Genomic DNA, 24544 nt, shown 5'->3' on the forward strand with positions numbered 1-24544 from the left:
AGAGTGGGACTGGAACCCAGACCCTGAGGGACTCTGTACTGCAGATCAGCGTCTTAGAAGAAGAAGAAAACAGTGACAGTCTGCTCATCCGTAGTTTCAGTTTCAGTAGCTCAAGGAGGCGTCACTGCGTTCGGACAAATCCATATACGCTACACCACATCTGCCAAGCAGATGCCTGACCAGCAGCGTAACCCAACGCGCTTAGTCAGGCCTTGAGAAAAAAAGTAAATAAATAATAGATAAATACATAAAAAAAGAACTACTACCACTAATAATAATATGTATAAGGCGCAAAAACTTGATGAAGTCAACCATAAGCGTACAAAAAAAAAAAAAAAATAATAATAATAATTAGAAAAAAAATCCGTAGACCTACATGTACTCATCCTCAAATCAGCACATCCATGAAACGAACAAGACAGAAAGACAGACTGAAAGAAAGAAAGAAAGAAAGAATCACCCATAGACGCGATGAAGTCGAACCCCACAAAGGCAAAGAAACAGGTAGCAGCTCCAGTCATGATACCGGAAAAACCAAAGGGAGTGAACCCTCCGTCTCCTGCACCACTTTCCGGAAGCTGAAACGACACAACGCTGTTTGGCGCATGTTCTAAGTCGCCTTGAATGTATTCTCATCTGCTATCAGATTATTGTTCTATTCTCATTCTACCTACTGTTTTCTGTTGTGGTGGTGAGTTGTTGATATATGTTGTAAAGATAAATGCAATGGGTACTGTTGTTTGTTTGTTTGGTGTTGTACTGTTGTTTGTTTGTTTGGTGTTGTACTGTTGTTTGTTTGTTTGGTGTTGTACTGTTGTTTGTTTGGTGTTGTACTGTTGTTTGTTTGTTTGGTGTTGTGCTGTTGTTTGTTTGTTTGGTGTTGTACTGTTGTTTGTTTGTTTGGTGTTGTACTGTTGTTTGTTTGTTTGGTGTTGTACTGTTGTTTGTTTGTTTGGTGTTGTGCTGTTGTTTGTTTGTTTGGTGTTGTACTGTTGTTTGTTTGTTTGGTGTTGTACTGTTGTTTGTTTGGTGTTGTGCTGTTGTTTGTTTGTTTGGTGTTGTACTGTTGTTTGTTTGGTGTTGTACTGTTGTTTGTTTGGTGTTGTACTGTTGTTTGTTTGTTTGGTGTTGTACTGTTGTTTGTTTGGTGTTGTACTGTTGTTTGTTTGGTGTTGTACTGTTGTTTGTTTGTTTGGTGTTGTACTGTTGTTTGTTTGGTGTTGTACTGTTGTTTGTTTGGTGTTGTGCTGTTGTTTGTTTGGTGTTGTACTGTTGTTTGTTTGTTTGGTGTTGTACTGTTGTTTGTTTGGTGTTGTACTGTTGTTTGTTTGTTTGGTGTTGTACTGTTGTTTGTTTGTTTGGTGTTGTACTGTTGTTTGTTTGGTGTTGTGCTGTTGTTTGTTTGGTGTTGTACTGTTGTTTGTTTGGTGTTGTACTGTTGTTTGTTTGGTGTTGTGCTGTTGTTTGTTTGTTTGGTGTTGTACTGTTGTTTGTTTGGTGTTGTACTGTTGTTTGTTTGGTGTTGTACTGTTGTTTGTTTGGTGTTGTGCTGTTGTTTGTTTGGTGTTGTACTGTTGTTTGTTTGGTGTTGTGCTGTTGTTTGTTTGGTGTTGTGCTGTTGTTTGTTTGTTTGGTGTTGTACTGTTGTTTGTTTGTTTGGTGTTGTGCTGTTGTTTGTTTGGTGTTGTACTGTTGTTTGTTTGTTTGGTGTTGTACTGTTGTTTGTTTGGTGTTGTACTGTTGTTTGTTTGGTGTTGTACTGTTGTTTGTTTGTTTGGTGTTGTGCTGTTTGGTGTTGTACTGTTGTTTGTTTGGTGTTGTACTGTTGTTTGTTTGGTGTTGTACTGTTGTTTGTTTGGTGTTGTGCTGTTTGGTGTTGTACTGTTGTTTGTTTGTTTGGTGTTGTACTGTTGTTTGTTTGGTGTTGTACTGTTGTTTGTTTGGTGTTGTGCTGTTTGGTGTTGTACTGTTGTTTGTTTGTTTGGTGTTGTACTGTTGTTTGTTTGTTTGGTGTTGTACTGTTGTTTGTTTGGTGTTGTGCTGTTGTTTGTTTGTTTGGTGTTGTACTGTTGTTTGTTTGGTGTTGTACTGTTGTTTGTTTGTTTGGTGTTGTACTGTTGTTTGTTTGGTGTTGTACTGTTGTTTGTTTGGTGTTGTACTGTTGTTTGTTTGGTGTTGTACTGTTGTTTGTTTGTTTGGTGTTGTACTGTTGTTTGTTTGTTTGGTGTTGTACTGTTGTTTGTTTGGTGTTGTACTGTTGTTTGTTTGTTTGGTGTTGTGCTGTTGTTTGTTTGTTTGGTGTTGTACTGTTGTTTGTTTGTTTGGTGTTGTACTGTTGTTTGTTTGGTGTTGTGCTGTTGTTTGTTTGTTTGGTGTTGTACTGTTGTTTGTTTGGTGTTGTACTGTTGTTTGTTTGGTGTTGTACTGTTGTTTGTTTGTTTGGTGTTGTACTGTTGTTTGTTTGGTGTTGTACTGTTGTTTGTTTGGTGTTGTACTGTTGTTTGTTTGTTTGGTGTTGTACTGTTGTTTGTTTGGTGTTGTACTGTTGTTTGTTTGGTGTTGTGCTGTTGTTTGTTTGGTGTTGTACTGTTGTTTGTTTGTTTGGTGTTGTACTGTTGTTTGTTTGGTGTTGTACTGTTGTTTGTTTGTTTGGTGTTGTACTGTTGTTTGTTTGGTGTTGTGCTGTTGTTTGTTTGGTGTTGTACTGTTGTTTGTTTGGTGTTGTGCTGTTGTTTGTTTGGTGTTGTGCTGTTGTTTGTTTGGTGTTGTACTGTTGTTTGTTTGTTTGGTGTTGTGCTGTTGTTTGTTTGGTGTTGTACTGTTGTTTGTTTGGTGTTGTGCTGTTGTTTGTTTGGTGTTGTACTGTTGTTTGTTTGTTTGGTGTTGTACTGTTGTTTGTTTGGTGTTGTACTGTTGTTTGTTTGTTTGGTGTTGTACTGTTGTTTGTTTGGTGTTGTGCTGTTGTTTGTTTGGTGTTGTGCTGTTGTTTGTTTGTTTGGTGTTGTACTGTTGTTTGTTTGGTGTTGTACTGTTGTTTGTTTGTTTGGTGTTGTACTGTTGTTTGTTTGGTGTTGTGCTGTTGTTTGTTTGGTGTTGTACTGTTGTTTGTTTGGTGTTGTGCTGTTGTTTGTTTGGTGTTGTACTGTTGTTTGTTTGGTGTTGTACTGTTGTTTGTTTGGTGTTGTGCTGTTGTTTGTTTGTTTGGTGTTGTGCTGTTGTTTGTTTGGTGTTGTACTGTTGTTTGTTTGGTGTTGTGCTGTTGTTTGTTTGTTTGGTGTTGTGCTGTTGTTTGTTTGGTGTTGTACTGTTGTTTGTTTGTTTGGTGTTGTACTGTTGTTTGTTTGTTTGGTGTTGTGCTGTTGTTTGTTTGGTGTTGTGCTGTTGTTTGTTTGTTTGGTGTTGTACTGTTGTTTGTTTGTTTGGTGTTGTACTGTTGTTTGTTTGGTGTTGTGCTGTTGTTTGTTTGTTTGGTGTTGTACTGTTGTTTGTTTGGTGTTGTACTGTTGTTTGTTTGGTGTTGTACTGTTGTTTGTTTGTTTGGTGTTGTACTGTTGTTTGTTTGGTGTTGTACTGTTGTTTGTTTGGTGTTGTACTGTTGTTTGTTTGTTTGGTGTTGTACTGTTGTTTGTTTGGTGTTGTACTGTTGTTTGTTTGGTGTTGTGCTGTTGTTTGTTTGTTTGGTGTTGTACTGTTGTTTGTTTGTTTGGTGTTGTACTGTTGTTTGTTTGGTGTTGTACTGTTGTTTGTTTGTTTGGTGTTGTACTGTTGTTTGTTTGGTGTTGTACTGTTGTTTGTTTGTTTGGTGTTGTGCTGTTTGGTGTTGTACTGTTGTTTGTTTGGTGTTGTACTGTTGTTTGTTTGGTGTTGTACTGTTGTTTGTTTGGTGTTGTGCTGTTTGGTGTTGTACTGTTGTTTGTTTGTTTGGTGTTGTACTGTTGTTTGTTTGGTGTTGTACTGTTGTTTGTTTGGTGTTGTGCTGTTTGGTGTTGTACTGTTGTTTGTTTGTTTGGTGTTGTGCTGTTGTTTGTTTGGTGTTGTACTGTTGTTTGTTTGGTGTTGTACTGTTGTTTGTTTGTTTGGTGTTGTGCTGTTGTTTGTTTGGTGTTGTACTGTTGTTTGTTTGGTGTTGTACTGTTGTTTGTTTGTTTGGTGTTGTACTGTTGTTTGTTTGGTGTTGTACTGTTGTTTGTTTGGTGTTGTACTGTTGTTTGTTTGGTGTTGTGCTGTTGTTTGTTTGTTTGGTGTTGTGCTGTTGTTTGTTTGTTTGGTGTTGTACTGTTGTTTGTTTGTTTGGTGTTGTGCTGTTGTTTGTTTGTTTGGTGTTGCTGCTGTTGTTGTGGTTGCTGTTGCTCGCATACACATGTGTAAAATGAGAAAGAGACATATAGGCTGCAGACAGTGAGCAGAGAGAGAGAGAGAGAGATGCAAATGCAACATTCTGCAGTCTCACAGACACCCGTGCCCAAAAAGAAGAAGAAGGAGAAGACAAACAAAAACAACAGGAAAATAAGGTGAAGGAGAAGACCAAGAAGCAGACGAAGTGCTGACAAACACTCACCTCTTCACCAGACAGCTGCCAGTTGTGGAGGTCCCCTTTGTAGAAGCCGCAGACGATCATGATGGCGATGATGAAGATGTTGATGCAGGACAGGATGGTGTTGACCCACACTGACTCCTTCACGCCCACCGCCACAATGCCTGGGCTCACACACCACCTGCACTTGCTTTCTCTGCTGGCTTCTTTGTTTTGGCATTCGACTTAGAGAGGTGCCTTCTTGTGCCATTGAGCACAGGGTGAGAACTGGTATATTTACAGGGACTTTGATCTGGCTGTTGTACAAAATGCAGCGAGCTTCACCAGGCGTTTTAAGTATCGAGGCTGGTGTGTTTGTAGGCGAACCCTGACCTTCTCCCTTGCGTCTTTGGTACTGACATTGTTACTACTATGTGGTAGTAATTCCGTGTTATTAATTCCCAGTCCATTGAGACAGAGAGAGACAGAGAGAGAGAGGGGGGGGGGGGGCGGGGGCGGGGCAGGAGGGGGGGGGGGGGGCAGGGGGGGGGGGCAGACACAGACAAAGGCAGAATCCGAAAGCTATATGGACAGAAGGGCAGACAGTCAAACAGATCCAGAGAGAGGGACTGGACAAGACATAACAAACTTAACCTTTCTATAAAAAAAAAAAAAATATATATATATATATAATTAAAAAAAAATGTTTGATACTAATGCTCCTGATTTATCTGGCAAGGTGGGAGATCTCTCACTATCACTGTCCTCTTCCTTCTTTCCCCGCCACTCACCCACGGCTACGGCACTTCACCCATGGCCACACACCCATGGCCACACACCCATGGCCACACACCCATGGCCACACACCCATGACCACACATTCATGGCCACACACCCATGGCCACACATTCATGGCCACACACCCATGGCCACACACCCATGGCCACACACCCATGACCACACATTCATGACCACACACCCATGGCCACACATTCATGGCCACACACCCATGGCCACACACCCATGACCACACATTCATGACCACACACCCATGGCCACACACTCATGGCCACACACCCATGGCCACACACCCATGACCACACACCCATGACCACACACCCATGGTCACACATTCATGGCCACACACCCATGACCACACACCCATGACCACACACCCATGGCCACACACCCATGGCCACACACCCATGACTACTCACCCACGGCCACGGCCACGAGGGCCAGAGCTAAGAAGTCTGGGTAGGCGGCCAGGCCAGGCACGGCCATGGGCAGGTGGTGGCGGAAGGCCTCCAGGATGACGTTGCCAGACACACTGTCCACGTAGGAGCTGAGGGCTCGGCCCAAACTGGCAGTGCCTGTCACACACACACGGTCAGGCAGCCAGTCAGGCAGTCCATCCACCCATCCATCCATCCATCCATCCACCCATCCATCCATCCATCCATCCATTTATCCATCCATTCATCCGTCCATCCATCCATCAACCAATCCATCCACCCATCCATCCATCCACCCATCAACCAATCAATCAACCCATCAACCAATCCATCCACCCATCAACCAATCCATCAACCAATCAATCCACCCATCCATCTATCCATCAACCAATCCGTCAATCCATCCACCAATCCATCCACCCATCTATCCATCAACCAATCCATCCACCCATCCACCAGTCCATCCACTTATCCACCCATCAACCAATCCATCCACCCATCATCCAATCCATCCACCCATCATCCAATCCATCCACCCATCAACCAATCCATCCACCCATCATCCAATCCATCCACCCATCATCCAATCCATCCACCCATCCATCCATCAACCAATCCATCCATCCATCAACCAATCCATCCACCCATCATCCAATCCATCCACCCATCAACCAATCCATCCACCCATCATCCAATCCATCCACCCATCATCCAATCCATCCACCCATCCATCCATCAACCAATCCATCCACCCATCAACCAATCCATCCACCCATCATCCAATCCATCCACCCATCAACCAATCCATCCACCCATCATCCAATCCATCCACCCATCAACCAATCCATCCACCCATCCATCCATCAACCAATCCATCCACCCATCAACCAATCCATCCACCCATCAACCAATCCATCCACCCATCCATCCACTTATCCACCCATCATCCAATCCATCCACCAATCCATTCACCCATCATCCAACCCATCCACCCATCATCCAATCCATCCACCCATCCATCCACTTATCCACCCATCATCCAATCCATCCACCAATCAACCAATCCATCCACCCATCATCCAATCCATCCACCCATCATCCAATCCATCCACCCATCAATCAATCCATCAACCAATCCATCCACCCATCCACCCACTTATCCACCCATCATCCAATCCATCCACCCATCAACCAATCCATCCACCCATCAATCAATCCATCAACCCATCCATCCATCAACCCATCCATCCACCCATCCACCCACTTATCCACCCATCATCCAATCCATCCACCCATCAACCAATCCATCCACCCATCAATCAATCCATCAACCCATCCATCCATCAACCAATCCATCCACCCATCCATCCACTTATCCACCCATCATCCAATCCATCCACCCATCAACCAATCCATCATCCAATCCATCCACCCATCAACCAATCCATCCATCCTGTTAGGTTGGTGACGACCAAAGAACGAACACGTGGGAGCACAAACAGAAGCAGGAAGACCAACCGATGATGTACTCCAGTAAGATGTTCCAGCCGATGGCAAAGGCCATGAGTTCCCCCACTGTGACGTAACTGTACACGTAAGCAGAGCCGGCTCGGGGCACACGTGCGGCAAACTCAGCGAAACAAAAACCTGGAAAAAACATTACACGTTATAATCATTATCATAATCATAATTATACACACGGCTCGCCTTGCTTCGACAGCCAGTACGAGAGACAGAGAACGACCGAACTTTTTTTTAACGAGGGAAGTGGAATAAGCATGCACGTGCTTTTTTATATCCAGCCCTCCGGGCAAAGAGAAATGAACTCAAAATACTCACAGGAGAGAGAGGGGGAGAGAGAGAGGGAGAGAGAGCGAGAGAGAGAGAGAGAAGGCGTGAAAGCGCGCGGATTGGTCCACACACAGCTCATCACATTCACTTGCTGTGGGGGTGGGGAGAGGGGTGGGGAAAGGGTAAGGTGGAGTGAAAGGAGGTGCCTGCCCTACACATCGCACACTGCTGCTGGTCTCCGCCAGTGCCATGTGGGTGTTTGTCAGCATATGACGTCATTTACGTCAGCACTGCTGTGCCATGTGGGTGTTTTGTTTGTCAGCATATGACGTCATTTACGTCAACACTGCTGTGCCCTGTGGGTGTTTGTCAGCATATGACGTCATTTACGTCAGCACTGCTGTGCCCTGTGGGTGTTTTGTTTGTCAGCATATGACGTTATTAACGTCAACACTGCTGTGCCATGTGGGTGTTTTGTTTGTCAGCATATGACGTTATTAACGTCAACACTGCTGTGCCGCGTGGGTGTTTTGTTTGTCAGCATATGACGTTATTTACGTCAACACTGCTGTGCCCTGTGGGTGTTTTGTTTGTCAGCATATGACGTCATTTACGTCAACACTGCTGTGCCATGTGGGTGTTTGTCAGCATATGACGTTATTTACGTCAACACTGCTGTGCCATGTGGGTGTTTGTCAGCATATGACGTTATTTACGTCAACACTGCTGTGCCATGTGGGTGTTTGTCAGCATATGACGTTATTTACGTCAACACTGCTGTGCCATGTGGGTGTTTGTCAGCATGATGCACTGGTGATGTCATCACGTCATCTCGTATGATCTGTACTGTATTCAGTGCGTGTTGAAATGATTATCAATCAATCAATCAGTCCATTTATTCATTCATTCGTTTCATCTTCTTCTTTTTCCCAGAGAAGCAGTGGTTTTACTGGAGACTCCCAAGCCCTGTGGTCTGTAGGCAGACATTGGTGACAGCTGATGACAACACAACAGACAATGAGAACGTTCTATCAATTAAAAGAAAGGCGAGAAACAAAACAAAACAAAACAAAGGACAAAATCAATAACAACAAAAACTCATCATGTCTCCACTCCTAACCCATCACAACAGCACCTCCCCCTCCTCACCCTCACCCACGAACCTGAACAATTGACAACATATGGAAATAACAGAGAGAGAACACCAGACTTTTGTTTTTCTTAATCTGAACAACCGCTGTTGACACAGTAGCATCGCCTTTTTTAGTTTCACACATAATGCATCGTGTTTGATCCACACCCGCTCACACAGCTGTCGCGCACGTACCGTTGATTAATTGTCTGCGACAGACCTGCTGTACAGACCTCAGGACCTTCATGGTTGATAGACCTGCTGTACAGACCTCAGGACCTTCATGGCTGATAGACCTGCTGTACAGACCTCAGGAACACGGCTGATAGACCTGCTGTACACACCTCAGGAACACGGCTGATAGACCTGCTGTACACACCTCAGGAACATGGCTGATAGATCTGCTGTACACACCTCAGGAACATGGCTGATAGACCTGCTGTACACACCTCAGGAACATGGCTGATAGACCTGCTGTACACACCTCAGGAACATGGCTGATAGACCTGCTGTACACACCTCAGGAACATGGCTGATAGACCTGCTGTACACACCTCAGGACCTTCATGGCTGATAGACCTGCTGTACACACCTCAGGAACACGGCTGATAGACCTGCTGTACACACCTCAGGAACATGGCTGATAGACCTGCTGTACAGACCTCAGGACCTTCATGGCTGATAGACCTGCTGTACACACCTCAGGAACATGGCTGATAGACCTGCTGTACACACCTCAGGACCTTCATGGCTGATAGACCTGCTGTACACACCTCAGGAACATGGCTGACAGACCTGCTGTACACACCTCAGGACCTTCATGGCTGATAGACCTGCTGTACACACCTCAGGAACATGGCTGATAGACCTGCTGTACACACCTCAGGAACATGGCTGATAGACCTGCTGTACACACCTCAGGACCTTCATGGCTGACAGACCTGCTGTACACACCTCAGGAACATGGCTGATAGACCTGCTGTACACACCTCAGGACCTTCATGGCTGATAGACCTGCTGTACACACCTCAGGACCTTCATGGCTGATAGACCTGCTGTACACACCTCAGGAACACGGCTGATAGACCTGCTGTACACACCTCAGGAACACGGCTGACAGACCTGCTGTACACACCTCAGGAACATGGCTGATAGACCTGCTGTACACACTTCAGGAACACGGCTGATAAACCTGCTGTACAGACCTCAGGACCTTCATGGCTGATAGACCTGCTGTACATACCTCAGGAACATGGCTGATAGACCTGCTGTACACACCTCAGGAACACGGCTGATAGACCTGCTGTACACACCTCAGGAACACGGCTGATAGACCTGCTGTACACACCTCAGGACCTTCACGGCTGACAGACCTGCTGTACAGACCTCAGGAACACGGCTGATAGACCTGCTGTACACACCTCAGGAACACGGCTGACAGACCTGCTGTACACACCTCAGGAACACGGCTGATAGACCTGCTGTACACACCTCAGGAACACGGCTGATAGACCTGCTGTACAGACCTCAGGACCTTCATGGCTGATAGACCTGCTGTACACACCTCAGGAACATGGCTGATAGACCTGCTGTACACACCTCAGGACCTTCATGGCTGATAGACCTGCTGTACACACCTCAGGAACACGGCTGATAGACCTGCTGTACACACCTCAGGAACATGGCTGATAGACCTGCTGTACACACCTCAGGAACATGGCTGACAGACCTGCTGTACACACCTCAGGAACACGGCTGATAGACCTGCTGTACACACCTCAGGAACACGGCTGATAGACCTGCTGTACACACCTCAGGAACATGGCTGACAGACCTGCTGTACACACCTCAGGAACACGGCTGATAGACCTGCTGTACACACCTCAGGAACACGGCTGATAGACCTGCTGTACAGACCTCAGGAACATGGCTGATAGACCTGCTGTACACACCTCAGGAACATGGCTGACAGACCTGCTGTACACACCTCAGGAACATGGCTGATAGACCTGCTGTACACACCTCAGGAACACGGCTGATAGACCTGCTGTACACACCTCAGGAACACGGCTGATAGACCTGCTGTACAGACCTCAGGAACATGGCTGATAGACCTGCTGTACACACCTCAGGAACACGGCTGATAGACCTGCTGTACACACCTCAGGAACACGGCTGATAGACCTGCTGTACACACCTCAGGAACATGGCTGATAGACCTGCTGTACACACCTCAGGAACATGGCTGACAGACCTGCTGTACACACCTCAGGAACATGGCTGATAGACCTGCTGTACACACCTCAGGACCTTCATGGCTGATAGACCTGCTGTACACACCTCAGGAACATGGCTGATAGACCTGCTGTACACACCTCAGGAACACGGCTGACAGACCTGCTGTACACACCTCAGGAACATGGCTGACAGACCTGCTGTACACACCTCAGGAACATGGCTGACAGACCTGCTGTACACACCTCAGGAACATGGCTGATAGACCTGCTGTACACACCTCAGGACCTTCACGGCTGACAGACCTGCTGTACACACCTCAGGAACACGGCTGATAGACCTGCTGTACACACCTCAGGAACATGGCTGATAGACCTGCTGTACAGACCTCAGGAACACGGCTGATAGACCTGCTGTACAGACCTCAGGAACATGGCTGATAGACCTGCTGTACAGACCTCAGGAACACGGCTGATAGACCTGCTGTACACACCTCAGGAACATGGCTGATAGACCTGCTGTACACACCTCAGGAACATGGCTGACAGACCTGCTGTACACACCTCAGGAACATGGCTGATAGACCTGCTGTACACACCTCAGGACCTTCATGGCTGATAGACCTGCTGTACACACCTCAGGAACATGGCTGATAGACCTGCTGTACACACCTCAGGAACACGGCTGACAGACCTGCTGTACACACCTCAGGAACATGGCTGACAGACCTGCTGTACACACCTCAGGAACATGGCTGACAGACCTGCTGTACACACCTCAGGAACATGGCTGATAGACCTGCTGTACACACCTCAGGACCTTCACGGCTGACAGACCTGCTGTACACACCTCAGGAACACGGCTGATAGACCTGCTGTACACACCTCAGGAACATGGCTGATAGACCTGCTGTACAGACCTCAGGAACACGGCTGATAGACCTGCTGTACAGACCTCAGGAACATGGCTGATAGACCTGCTGTACAGACCTCAGGAACACGGCTGATAGACCTGCTGTACAGACCTCAGGAACATGGCTGATAGACCTGCTGTACAGACCTCAGGAACACGGCTGATAGACCTGCTGTACACACCTCAGGACCTTCATGGCTGACAGACCTGCTGTACAGACCTCAGGAACATGGCTGATAGACCTGCTGTACAGACCTCAGGAACACGGCTGATAGACCTGCTGTACACACCTCAGGAACATGGCTGATAGACCTGCTGTACACACCTCAGGAACACGGCTGATAGACCTGCTGTACACACCTCAGGACCTTCATGGCTGACTGACCTGCTGTACACACCTCAGGAACACGGCTGATAGACCTGCTGTACACACCTCAGGAACATGGCTGATAGACCTGCTGTACACACCTCAGGACCTTCATGGCTGATAGACCTGCTGTACACACCTCAGGACCTTCATGGCTGACTGACCGACACGTCCCTCTCTGCGCAGCGTTTTCTGACTCACCTCACCGCCACATCCCGTGGATAAACTACTCACCAACGGTGTACTGACATGACTGCCACATCTCGTGGATAAACCACTCACCAACGATGTACTCACCTGACTGCCACATCCCGTGGATAAACCACTCACCAACGATGTACTCACCTGACTGCCACATCCCGTGGATAAACCACTCACCAACGATGTACTCACCATGAACATCCTGCAGACCTCAATGATCCGACTCACCAACAAATCCAGGTCAACACGGCTCTCCCTCCAGACTCACCAACAAATCCACGTCAACACGGCTCTCCCTCCAGTGTCACCAACAAATCCACGTCAACACGGCTCTCCCTCCAGTGTCACCAACAAATCCACGTCAACACGGCTCTCCCTCCAGTGTCACCAACAAATCCACGTCAACACGGCTCTCCCTCCAGTGTCACCAACAAATCCACGTCAACACGGCTCTCCCTCCAGTGTCACCAACAAATCCACGTCAACACGGCTCTCCCTCCAGTGTCACCAACAAATCCACGTCAACACGGCTCTCCCTCCAGTGTCACCAACAAATCCACGTCAACACGGCTCTCCCTCCAGTGTCACCAAGAAATCCACGTCAACACGGCTCTCCCTCCACTGTCACGAACAAATCCACGTCAACACGGCTCTCCCTCCAGTGTCACCAACAAATCCACGTCAACACGGCTCTCCCTCCAGACTCACCAACAAATCCACGTCAACACGGCTCTCCCTCCAGTGTCACCAACAAATCCACGTCAACACGGCTCTCCCTCCAGTGTCACCAACAAATCCACGTCAACACGGCTCTCCCTCCAGTGTCACCAACAAATCCACGTCAACACGGCTCTCCCTCCAGTGTCACCAACAAATCCACGTCAACACGGCTCTCCCTCCAGTGTCACCAACAAATCCACGTCAACACGGCTCTCCCTCCAGTGTCACCAACAAATCCACGTCAACACGGCTCTCCCTCCAGACTCACCAACAAATCCACGTCAACACGGCTCTCCCTCCAGTGTCACCAACAAATCCACGTCAACACGGCTCTCCCTCCAGTGTCACCAACAAATCCACGTCAACACGGCTCTCCCTCCAGTGTCACCAACAAATCCACGTCAACACGGCTCTTCCTCCAGTGTCACCAACAAATCCACGTCAACACGGCTCTCCCTCCAGACTCACCAACAAATCCACGTCAACACGGCTCTCCCTCCAGTGTCACCAACAAATCCACGTCAACACGGCTCTCCCTCCAGTGTCACCAACAAATCCACGTCAACACGGCTCTTCCTCCAGTGTCACCAACAAATCCACGTCAACACGGCTCTCCCTCCAGACTCACCAACAAATCCACGTCAACACGGCTCTCCCTCCAGACTCACCAACAAATCCACGTCAACACGGCTCTCCCTCCAGTGTCACCAACAAATCCACGTCAACACGGCTCTCCCTCCAGACTCACCAAGAAATCCACGTCAACACGGCTCTCCCTCCAGTGTCACCAACAAATCCACGTCAACACGGCTCTCCCTCCAGACTCACCAACAAATCCACGTCAACACGGCTCTCCCTCCAGTGTCACCAACAAATCCACGTCAACACGGCTCTCCCTCCAGACTCACCAACAAATCCACGTCAACACGGCTCTCCCTCCAGTGTCACCAACAAATCCACGTCAACACGGCTCTCCCTCCAGACTCACCAAGAAATCCACGTCAACACGGCTCTCCCTCCAGACTCACCAACAAATCCACGTCAACACGGCTCTCCCTCCAGTGTCACCAACAAATCCACGTCAACACGGCTCTCCCTCCAGTGTCACCAACAAATCCACGTCAACACGGCTCTCCCTCCAGTGTCACCGTGGAGTATCAGATCCTCTCGTGTTCAGTCACTGAATCGCGTTGGCCTCTAAGTGCTGGCTGCATCAATGCTTTCCGCCCTTCCCCACAGACATGTTACAGCTTTCTGACCTCCACGCATGAATCCCCCACACTCGTTATCAGCGTTTTCTTCCTGCGTCCTCTCTTGATGCTTACACAGCGCCCATCCTCGTTCACAGACCAAACTCTTAGCACTGTACAAACATGGAGTCATTTGCTTGGAGCCGGCTGGCAGCTGCATTGGGTGTTTATCATTCGTTTCCTGTGTCATCCAGTCAGGCTTTAGTCTCACGCATGCATACACATACCAGAGTGGATTTAAGGGAATATTTTCCCAGGGACAACTATCTTGTTGTCGTGGGGTTTTTAACGTGCGCTGAGTGCATGCTGCACACGGGACCTCGGTTATCGTCCCGCCACAAAGGCCCTTCACACATTGATCAGCAGCATGCAGACTCCAAACCTCTGTGCGGGGCTTTATCTAAACTGACTCACCACGTGTCCAGGTGTTTGAGGACACTGACTCACCATGTGTCCAGGTGTTTGAGGACACTGACTCACCACGTGTCCAGGTGTTTGAGGACACTGACTCACCATGTGTCCAGGTGTTTGAGGACACTGACTCACCACGTGTCCAGGTGTGTGAGGAGAACTGACTCACCATGTGTCCAGGTGTTTGAGGACACTGACTCACGATGTGTTGGAGGACACTGACTCACCACGTGTCCAGGTGTTTGAGGACACTGACTCACCACGTGTCCAGGTGTTTGAGGACACTGACTCACCACGTGTCCAGGTGTGTGAGGAGAACTGACTCACCATGTGTCCAGGTGTTTGAGGACACTGACTCACCATGTGTTGGAGGAGAACTGACTCACCACGTGTCCAGGTGTTTGAGGACACTGACTCACCATGTGTCCAGGTGTGTGAGGAGAACTGACTCACCATGTGTCCAGGTGTTTGAGGACACTGACTCACCATGTGTCCAGGTGTTTGAGGACACTGACTCACCACGTGTCCAGGTGTTTGAGGACACTGACTCACCACGTGTCCAGGTGTTTGAGGACACTGACTCACCATGTGTCCAGGTGTTTGAGGACACTGACTCACCACGTGTCCAGGTGTTTGAGGACACTGACTCACCATGTGTCCAGGTGTTTGAGGAAAATGACTCACCATAAGATAAGATAAGATAAGAATAACTTTATTATCTCCAATTGGAGAAATTTGGTCAGGTGCATTATCACAACATAGACAAGTAAACAACATGGGGACCATAACTGTAAAAGCCAACAACAGCCCCTACAAATATTACGAAGATACAAATGTAAAAAATATCACATACATCGTTTCATACATACATCCACACACTGCAGGTAATAACTAGTATTCTTAATGTAAAAACAGAAAGAATTAAGAAACATTATTTGAATATAATTATAAACATAGCCTACTATACTGCACATTGATTATAATAGACAGATAAGATAAGAATAAAGATGAAATGCGGAAAACCACAACCAGATAATCAGCACACACCCGCACCCCCCCCCCCCCCCCCCCCACCTCCCCCCACCCACCCCACACACGCGGATAACTTGATTAAACAAGAGTAATAAACATATGTTCTCAAATAAAAACATTTCACATATTCGCTTTTGAAAACATTGCAATTAATTATTACATCGTAATTATTAAACAGAAGTATATTTAGAATATGGACGTTAGCATTAGACATATTCCATTGTACATTCATCCTGCATATTGCACATTATTCTTCCTACATATTGCACATTCATTATAACCAATTGTCACGTTTTAAGCTCAGTAAACACACACACACACACACACACACACACACACACACACACACACACACACACACACACACACACAGTTCTCAAGAATTTAAAAGGTGGATTGAACGTGGAATAAAAGTCTTCAGAGCTCTGGATTTCAACTTAAAAGTTCTGTAGCGTCGTCCTGATGGCAATAGCTCATAATACTTTGCTAAAATATGGGTGTCGTCAGTTGCTATCTGCCTGCTTTTTTTAACCACTCGACTTTCATACAGCTCTTGCATACTAGCTTGTTTCACTCCCACAATTTTACTGCATACACTCATGACATCGTTCAAAACACGCTTACTCCTCACTCCCAAACTTCCATACCAGCACATAAATGAAACTGTGAGCACGGACTCGATACGAAATCGATAATAACTTTGAAGAATATTTGAATTTATACCAACATTTCTAAGCTTCTGTAAACAAAAAATTCTAGATTGAGGTGTTTGAGGACACTGACTCACCACGTGTCCAGGTGTTTGAGGACACTGACTCACCACGTGTCCAGGTGTTTGAGGACACTGACTCACCACGTGTCCAGGTGTTTGAGGACACTGACTCACCCTGTGTCCAGGTGTTTGAGGACACTGACTCACCACGTGTCCAGGTGTTTGAGGACACTGACTCACCACGTGTCCAGGTGTTTGAGGACACTGACTCACCATGTGTCAAGGTGTTTGAAGACACTGACTCACCATGCGTCCAGGTGTTTGAGGACACTGACTCACCACGTGTCCAGGTGTTTGAGGAGAACTGACTCACCACTTGTCCAGGTGTTTGAGGACACTGACTCACCACGTGTCCAGGTGTTTGAGGACACTGACTCACCCTGTGTCCAGGTGTTTGAGGACACTGACTCACCACGTGTCCAGGTGTTTGAGGACACTGACTCACCATGTGTCAAGGTGTTTGAAGACACTGACTCACCACGTGTCCAGGTGTTTGAGGAGAACTGACTCACCACTTGTCCAGGTGTTTGAGGACACTGACTCACCCTGTGTTTGAGGACACTGACTCACCACGTGTCCAGGTGTTTGAGGAGAACTGACTCACCACTTGTCCAGGTGTTTGAGGACACTAACTCACCCTGTGTTTGAAGACACTGACTCACCATGTGTCCAGGTGTTTGAGGACACTGACTCACCACTTGTCCAGGTGTTTGAGGACACTAACTCACCCTGTGTTTGAAGACACTGACTCACCATGTGTCCAGGTGTTTGAGGACACTGGCTCATGTGTTTGAGGAGACTGACTCACCGCATCTCCAGGTGTTTGAGGAGACTGACTCACCGCATCTCCAAGTGTTTGAGGAGACTGACTCACCGCATCTCCAGGTGTTTGAGGAGACTGACTCAACATATCTCCAAGTGTTTGAGGAGACTGACTCAACATATCTCCAGGTGTTTGAGGAGACTAACTCAACAGGTGTCCACTGACTCACCAGCCAGAGCGGCAGTGACGCCAGCCACGAGGAAGGACAGGACGACTGCCGGCCCTGCTGACTGTCTGGCCACCTGACCTGACATCACGTACACCCCTGTCCCCAGCGTGCTGCTCAGACCTGTAACAACACGGTACACCTGTACCTACAGTCCTGCTCAGACCTGTAACAACACGGTACACCTGTACCCAGGGTGCTGCTCAGACCTGTAACAACACGGTACACCTGTACCTACAGTCCTGCTCAGACCTGTAACAACACGGTACACCTGTACCCAGGGTGCTGCTCAGACCTGTAACAACACGGTACACCTGTACCTAGGGTGCTGCTCAGACCTGTAACAACACGGTACACCTGTACCCAGAGTGCTGCTCAGACCTGTAACAACACGGTACACCTGTACCGAGAGTGCTGCTCAGACCTGTAACAACACGGTACACCCGTACCTACAGTCCTGCTCAGACCTGTAACAACACGGTACACCTGTCCCCAGCGTGCTGCTCAGACCTGTAACAACACGGTACACCTGTACCCTGCGTGCTGCTCAGACCTGTAACAACACGGTACACCTGTACCCAGCGTGCTGCTCAGACCTGTAACAACACGGTACACCTGTACCCAGAGTGCTGCTCAGACCTGTAACAACACGGTACACCTGTACCCAGGGTGCTGCTCAGACCTGTAACAACACGGTACACCTGTACCGAGAGTGCTGCTCAGACCTGTAACAACACGGTACACCTGTACCGAGAGTGCTGCTCAGACCTGTAACAACACGGTACACCTGTACCCTGGGTGCTGCTCAGACCTGTAACAACACGGTACACCTGTACCTAGGGTGCTGTTCAGACCTGTAACAACACGGTACACCTGTACCCTGCTTGCTGCTCAGACCTGTAACAACACGGTATACCTGTACCCAGCGTGCTGCTCAGACCTGTAACAACACGGTACACCTGTACCGAGAGTGCTGCTCAGACCTGTAACAACACGGTACACCTGTACCCTGTACCCTGGGTGCTGCTCAGACCTGTAACAACACGGTACGCCTGTACCCAGGGTGCTGCTCAGACCTGTAACAACACGGTACACCTGTAACTACAGTCCTGCTCAGACCTGTAACAACACGGTACACCTGTACCCAGGATGCTGCTTTGACCTGTAACAACACGGTACACCTGCACCGAGAGTGCTGCTCAGACCTGTAACAACACGGTACACCTGTACCCAGGATGCTGCTTTGACCTGTAACAACACGGTACACCTGTACCGAGAGTGCTGCTCAGACCTGTAACAACACGGTACACCTGTACCGAGAGTGCTGCTCAGACCTGTAACAACACGGTACACCTGTACCTACAGTCCTGCTCAGACCTGTAACAACACGGTACACCTGTACCCAGCGTGCTGCTCAGACCTGTAACAACACGGTACACCTGTACCGAGAGTGCTGCTCAGACCTGTAACAACACGGTACACCTGTACCTACAGTCCTGCTCAGACCTGTAACAACACGGTACACCTGTACCTACAGTCCTGCTCAGACCTGTAACAACACGGTACACCTGTACCGAGAGTGCTGCTCAGACCTGTAACAACACGGTACACCTGTACCTACAGTCCTGCTCAGACCTGTAACAACACGGTACACCTGTACCTACAGTCCTGCTCAGACCTGTAACAACACGGTACACCTGTACCTACAGTCCTGCTCAGACCTGTAACAACACGGTACACCTGTACCCAGCGTGCTGCTCAGACCTGTAACAACACGGTACACCTGTACCGAGAGTGCTGCTCAGACCTGTAACAACACGGTACACCTGTACCGAGAGTGCTGCTCAGACCTGTAACAACACGGTACACCTGTACCGAGAGTGCTGCTCAGACCTGTAACAACACGGTACACCTGTACCCAGCGTGCTGCTCAGACCTGTAACAACACGGTACACCTGTACCGAGAGTGCTGCTCAGACCTGTAACAACACGGTACACCTGTACCTACAGTCCTGCTCAGACCTGTGCTGTGCTTTTGCCCCTCGTGACGTCTGGTGACGTAATCCCCCCCCCCCCCTCCCCCCTCCTTCCTTCTCCTCCATCTGACATGGAACATTTCCAACAAAGTCTTCTTGGAGTGTGCAGCAAACCTGCCGTCCCGTCGTTTCCCACTACTTCGGCCTTTCCCACTCCTACCCCTCGGCCTTTCCCACTCCTTCCCTCGGCCTTTCCCACTCCTACCCCTCGGCCTTTCCCACTCCTTCCCTCGGCCTTTCCCACTCCTTCCCTCGGCCTTTCGCACTCCCTCGGCCTTTCCCACTCCTTCCTTCGGCCTTTCCCACTCCTTCCCTCGGCCTTTCCCACTCCTTCCTTCGGCCTTTCCCAATCCTACCCTCGGCCTTTCCCACTCCTTCCCCTCGGCCTTTCCCACTCCTTCCCTCGGCCTTTCCCACTCCTTCCTTCGGCCTTTCCCAATCCTACCCTCGGCCTTTCCCACTCCTTCCCCTCCGCCTTTCCCACTCCTTCCCCTCGGCCTTTCCCACTCCTTCCCTCGGCCTTTCCCACTCCTTCCCCTCCGCCTTTCCCACTCCTTCCCTCGGCCTTTCCCACTCCTTCCCTCGGCCTTTCGCACTCCCTCGGCCTTTCCCACTCCTTCCCCTCCGCCTTTCCCACTCCTTCCCTCGGCCTTTCCCACTCCTTCCCCTCCGCCTTTCCCACTCCTTCCCCTCGGCCTTTCCCACTCCTTCCCTCGGCCTTTCCCACTCCTTCCCCTCCGCCTTTCCCACTCCTTCCCCTCCGCCTTTCCCACTCCTTCCCCTCGGCCTTTCCCACTCCTTCCCCTCGGCCTTTCCCACTCCTTCCCTCGGCCTTTCCCACTCCTACCCTCGGCCTTTCCCACTCCTTCCCTCGGCCTTTCCCACTCCTTCCCCTCCGCCTTTCCCAATGTTTCCCACTCCTACCCCTCGACATTTCTCAATGTTCACCACTCCTTCTTCTCGGCCTATTTCCATTTTCCATTTGTGTGCGTGCGTATACGTGTGTGTGTGTGTGTGTGTGTGTGTGTGTGTGTGTGTGTGTGTGTGTGTGTGTGTGTAAATCACAAGGAAAAGCCTCAAAGAAGAGAAGCGAGAGCGAGCGGACAACGCAAACACCACCAACAAACAGCAGGAAGAGAGGCAGAAAGAAAGGAAGGTGCTCACCCAAACCGACCAGTTCCCAGGTGGTCAGACATCTCCTCAGCTCTGACCTGTGAAGGTCCTCCTCCGTGTACTCCTTTTTCCGGAACAGCTTCCTGAGGCTCCTTCCACACCCCGCCATGGTCCTCTGGACACACACACACACACACACACACACACACACACACACATAACATCGGTATGAGTGACCATCATCATAAAACATGCTATCATCATCATGGATGACGAGGAGGAAGATCTAGTTTCGACAAAACGCTCATGTGTGTGAACAAATTCAAAGGGAAAAAACTGGAACTGTACACGTAAGCAGAGCCGGCTCGGGGCAAACGTGCAACAAACTCAGCGAAACAAAAACATCACACGTCATAATCATTATCATAATCATAATTATGCACACGGCTCACCTTGCTTCGACAGCCAGTACGAGAGAGAGAGAGAGAGAGAGAGAGAGAGAGAACGAAATTTCTTTTTAACGAGAGAAGTGGAATAAGCATGCACGTGCCTTTTCACATCCAGCCCTCAGGGCAAAGAAAAATGAAATCAAAATACTCACAGAAGAGAGAGGGAGGGGGGGAACGAACGAACGAAGTTTTTTTTATTGAGGGAAGTGGACTAAGCATACATGTGCTTTTTTCATCCAGCCCTCAGGGCAAATGGAAAATGAAAATGAATCAAAACATCCACAAAGTAGCAAAGAGATGAAGAAATAAAGACACGACATTCACATTCACATTTAAACATGCACATCTACATAATCCTGATACAAACATCATATAATGAAGGAAAAAGATCACCCCCCCCCCCCCCCTCAAAAAAAAAAAGAAAGAAAAAAAGCAAACAAACAAAAGAAACACACAGCCCCTCCCAAGCCCCCCCACCCCCACCCCCCACCCCCACCCCCAAAAAAGTATTCAGGACACTGATTGTGGTTGTATATCATTAAGTAGTGCGATAGCGGTTAGACATACAATTAAACTATATATGCGTATTCAATAAGATAAAGTCAAGTTAAGTAGGATTGTTGACATATTTGTCCATAAGGTGTGTATGGTCATGTTTTTTGAATTCTTGAATGCTTTTCTGAACATTAAGATTGGATGAAATATTGTTCCATAAACAGCCTCCTGAATAAATGAGACTGGATTTAAACAGATCTACTCTTGGAATGGGGATCTTAATCTTGTTGGTCTGGCGGACTAGCGTGGTGGGAAATCTCTCTCTCAAAGATGGAGCATAATTAAACATGATTTTAAAAATAAAAAGTGCTTTATTGTATTCAAGTTTAAGCTTCAGGGGAAGAATATCTAAATGTCTGTAGTCGTCAGCAGTCAGTGATGAAGATTTCAGAAGGATTCATTTAAGAGCTCGTCTATGCAGACTTAGTAAAGGTTTTAGTACATGATCGCTAGCTGAATCCCAGAGTGTTGACGCATAGTTAATATGTGATTCAATATAAGCAAAAAATAATAATTTTCGACAATGCAAATCAAGAAAATGTTTAATTCTGGAAAGCTGATAAATCTTTTTGGATAGGGTTTTGCATAATGACATAATATGACTGGACCAAGATAAGTTGTTATCAATTGTGACTCCAAGAATTTTATGATTATCAACTTCTTCTATTGGATGACCATTTATGGAAAAGGGTGGAAGGTTGTGTGAAAAATTTTGGCGTTTCTGTCTGGTGGTGAGTATGAGACATTTCGGTTGTTGTTTTTTTGGATGGAGACGCATGTGTTTTAAATTGGACCATCTAACTATGCTATTAATGCTTTGTTGCAGAGCATAGTACACTTTGTCTATTGTAGTGTGATTGTATGTATTGTTGTATCGTCTGCAAACATCTCACATAATGCATTAATAAATAGAGGCAAATCATTTATATAAACAGAAAACAATATTGGACCAAGAATTGAACCTTGAGGAACTCCGTAATAGATAGACTGTAAAGAGGATTGAGATTCATTCATAGATACAATTTGTCTTCTGTCTGATAGAAATGAAGATATGAGGTCAAGTGTATTTCCAGAAAAGCCATATAATTTTAGTTTTTTCAAAAGAAGAGTGCGGTCAGTCACATCGAATGCCTTCATAAAATCCACCATGAGAACACCAGTAATTTCATTATTGTTTATATTTGTGAGCCATTGTTCGACTAAGTTAGTGAGTGCTGTATGACAGGAGTGCTTGGACCTGAAACCAGATTGATTTGGATGAAATAATTTGTAGTGATTGAAATGATTAAGGATATGTTTGTTAATGTGTTTTTCTAAAGGTTTTGACAATATTGATAAGATTGAAATTGGTCTGTAATTGGAAGGGTCTGTACGGTCTCCTGACTTAAAAATGGGTACTACTTTCGCGACTTTAAGAGAGAGAGAGAGAGAGAGAGAGAGAGAGAGAGAGAGAGAGAGAGAGAGAGAGGGGGAGAGAGAGAGAAAGAGAGAGAGGGAGAGAGAGAGAGAAAGAAAGAGAGAGAGAGAGAACAAGAACAAGAACAAAACTTTAATCTCCAGGCCTCCGGCCCATAGAAAGAAATCAAAAGCACACAATATGGTGATCACTCAGCCACAACAAAATGTAAAATACGTACTAACTTAACCTGTAGAACAAAAGTGCTTCTCGTGCATAGTAAATTAATTCTAACTTTCAACATTGTTGTCACAGAATTCCTGTCGTATCTTCAGGGCATTAAATATATAAATGCAGCGTTTACGAATACTGTAAACAGAACCATTCTTCAGCAAGTGAACATACGATTGACCTTCAGAGTTCAGATGTTTTTGCCGCAGGTTATTGTAAAGGACACAATTGTTTATAAAATGGTTTTCATCTTCGATTACATTACAACGTTTACATGCGTAATTTGAATTACATTTGAATGTTCTTCTAAAAAATGATCCATTTATTGGGAGCAAACCAAGCCGTAATTTTACCAAACAGTCCCTAAAACACTTTTTGTCCACATAGTCAAAATATTGCTCACACTGAAAACCAGTTTTAAACAGTCTGTAGTTATGATATATATATCTTTATACATTACTGACTCGTCCCACTCCTGCATAAATATATCTTTCATTCTTTGCTTAAATAATGACAAAAATGTTTGCTCACAACCAACGCCTTAGAGAGAAAGAGAGGGAGAGAGAGAGAGGGAAAGAGAGAGAGAGAGAGAGGGAGGAAGAGAGAGAGAAAGAAAGAGAGAGAGAGAGAGAAAGAGAGGGAGAGAGAGGGAAAGAGAGAGCGATAGAGATAGATAGATAGATAGATAGATAGATGGATGGATACGATTTAAACAGAAAAGAGCATCACACAACACACAACACAAGAGAAAAGAGCATCACACAACACACAATAAACAGAAAAGAGCAGAACACTACACAACAGCGCGGATTCAAATTGAAAAAGACTCACTGTCTGATTGTCGTGCTTGGCACACTCCCAGTGGGTTTTGCAAGCAGATCACAGACACACGGAGCATGGAACGTGGATCAGTTCAACGCAGGCTTTGATGGCTGCTTCACATTGAAACTCCAACTGTCACTCGGCAGTATCGAGAGGAGGGGGGAAGGAGGGGGGGGTGCTGAGGGGGGCGGGGGGGGGCGGGGGGGGGACAAAGGCCACGTGATCACACCACACATTCCCAGTCTGCCGGTTACATTGTTGTTATCCTGTGTACCTGGCTGTGTACCTGGCTGTGTCATCCCGTGTCATCCTGTGTACCTGGCTGTGTCATCCTGTGTACCTGGCTGTGTCATCCCGTGTACCTGGCTGTGTCACCCTGTGT

The 24544-nt window shown here is 47.3% G+C and overlaps 1 protein-coding gene across 1 annotated transcript in view; it reads right to left on the bottom strand.

Moving 5' to 3' along the window:
* LOC143286382 (high affinity cationic amino acid transporter 1-like) overlaps positions 1-24295 on the bottom strand; it is a 63612-nt gene extending 39317 nt beyond the window's left edge. Inside the window, exons 1-7 of the mRNA XM_076593923.1 lie at positions 24172-24295; positions 20761-20884; positions 17564-17683; positions 7267-7395; positions 5731-5886; positions 4559-4698; positions 461-578 (exon numbers count right to left, since the gene is read on the bottom strand). Coding sequence (XP_076450038.1) covers positions 461-578; positions 4559-4698; positions 5731-5886; positions 7267-7395; positions 17564-17683; positions 20761-20878 — 781 coding nt within the window. The 5' untranslated portion in view covers positions 20879-20884; positions 24172-24295. The remainder of the gene's footprint in view (positions 1-460; positions 579-4558; positions 4699-5730; positions 5887-7266; positions 7396-17563; positions 17684-20760; positions 20885-24171) is intronic.
* Positions 24296-24544: the final 249 nt, after the last annotated feature.

The sequence above is a fragment of the Babylonia areolata genome, chromosome 10 (genome assembly GCF_041734735.1).
Source record: "Babylonia areolata isolate BAREFJ2019XMU chromosome 10, ASM4173473v1, whole genome shotgun sequence".
NCBI lineage: Eukaryota > Metazoa > Mollusca > Gastropoda > Neogastropoda > Buccinidae > Babylonia > Babylonia areolata.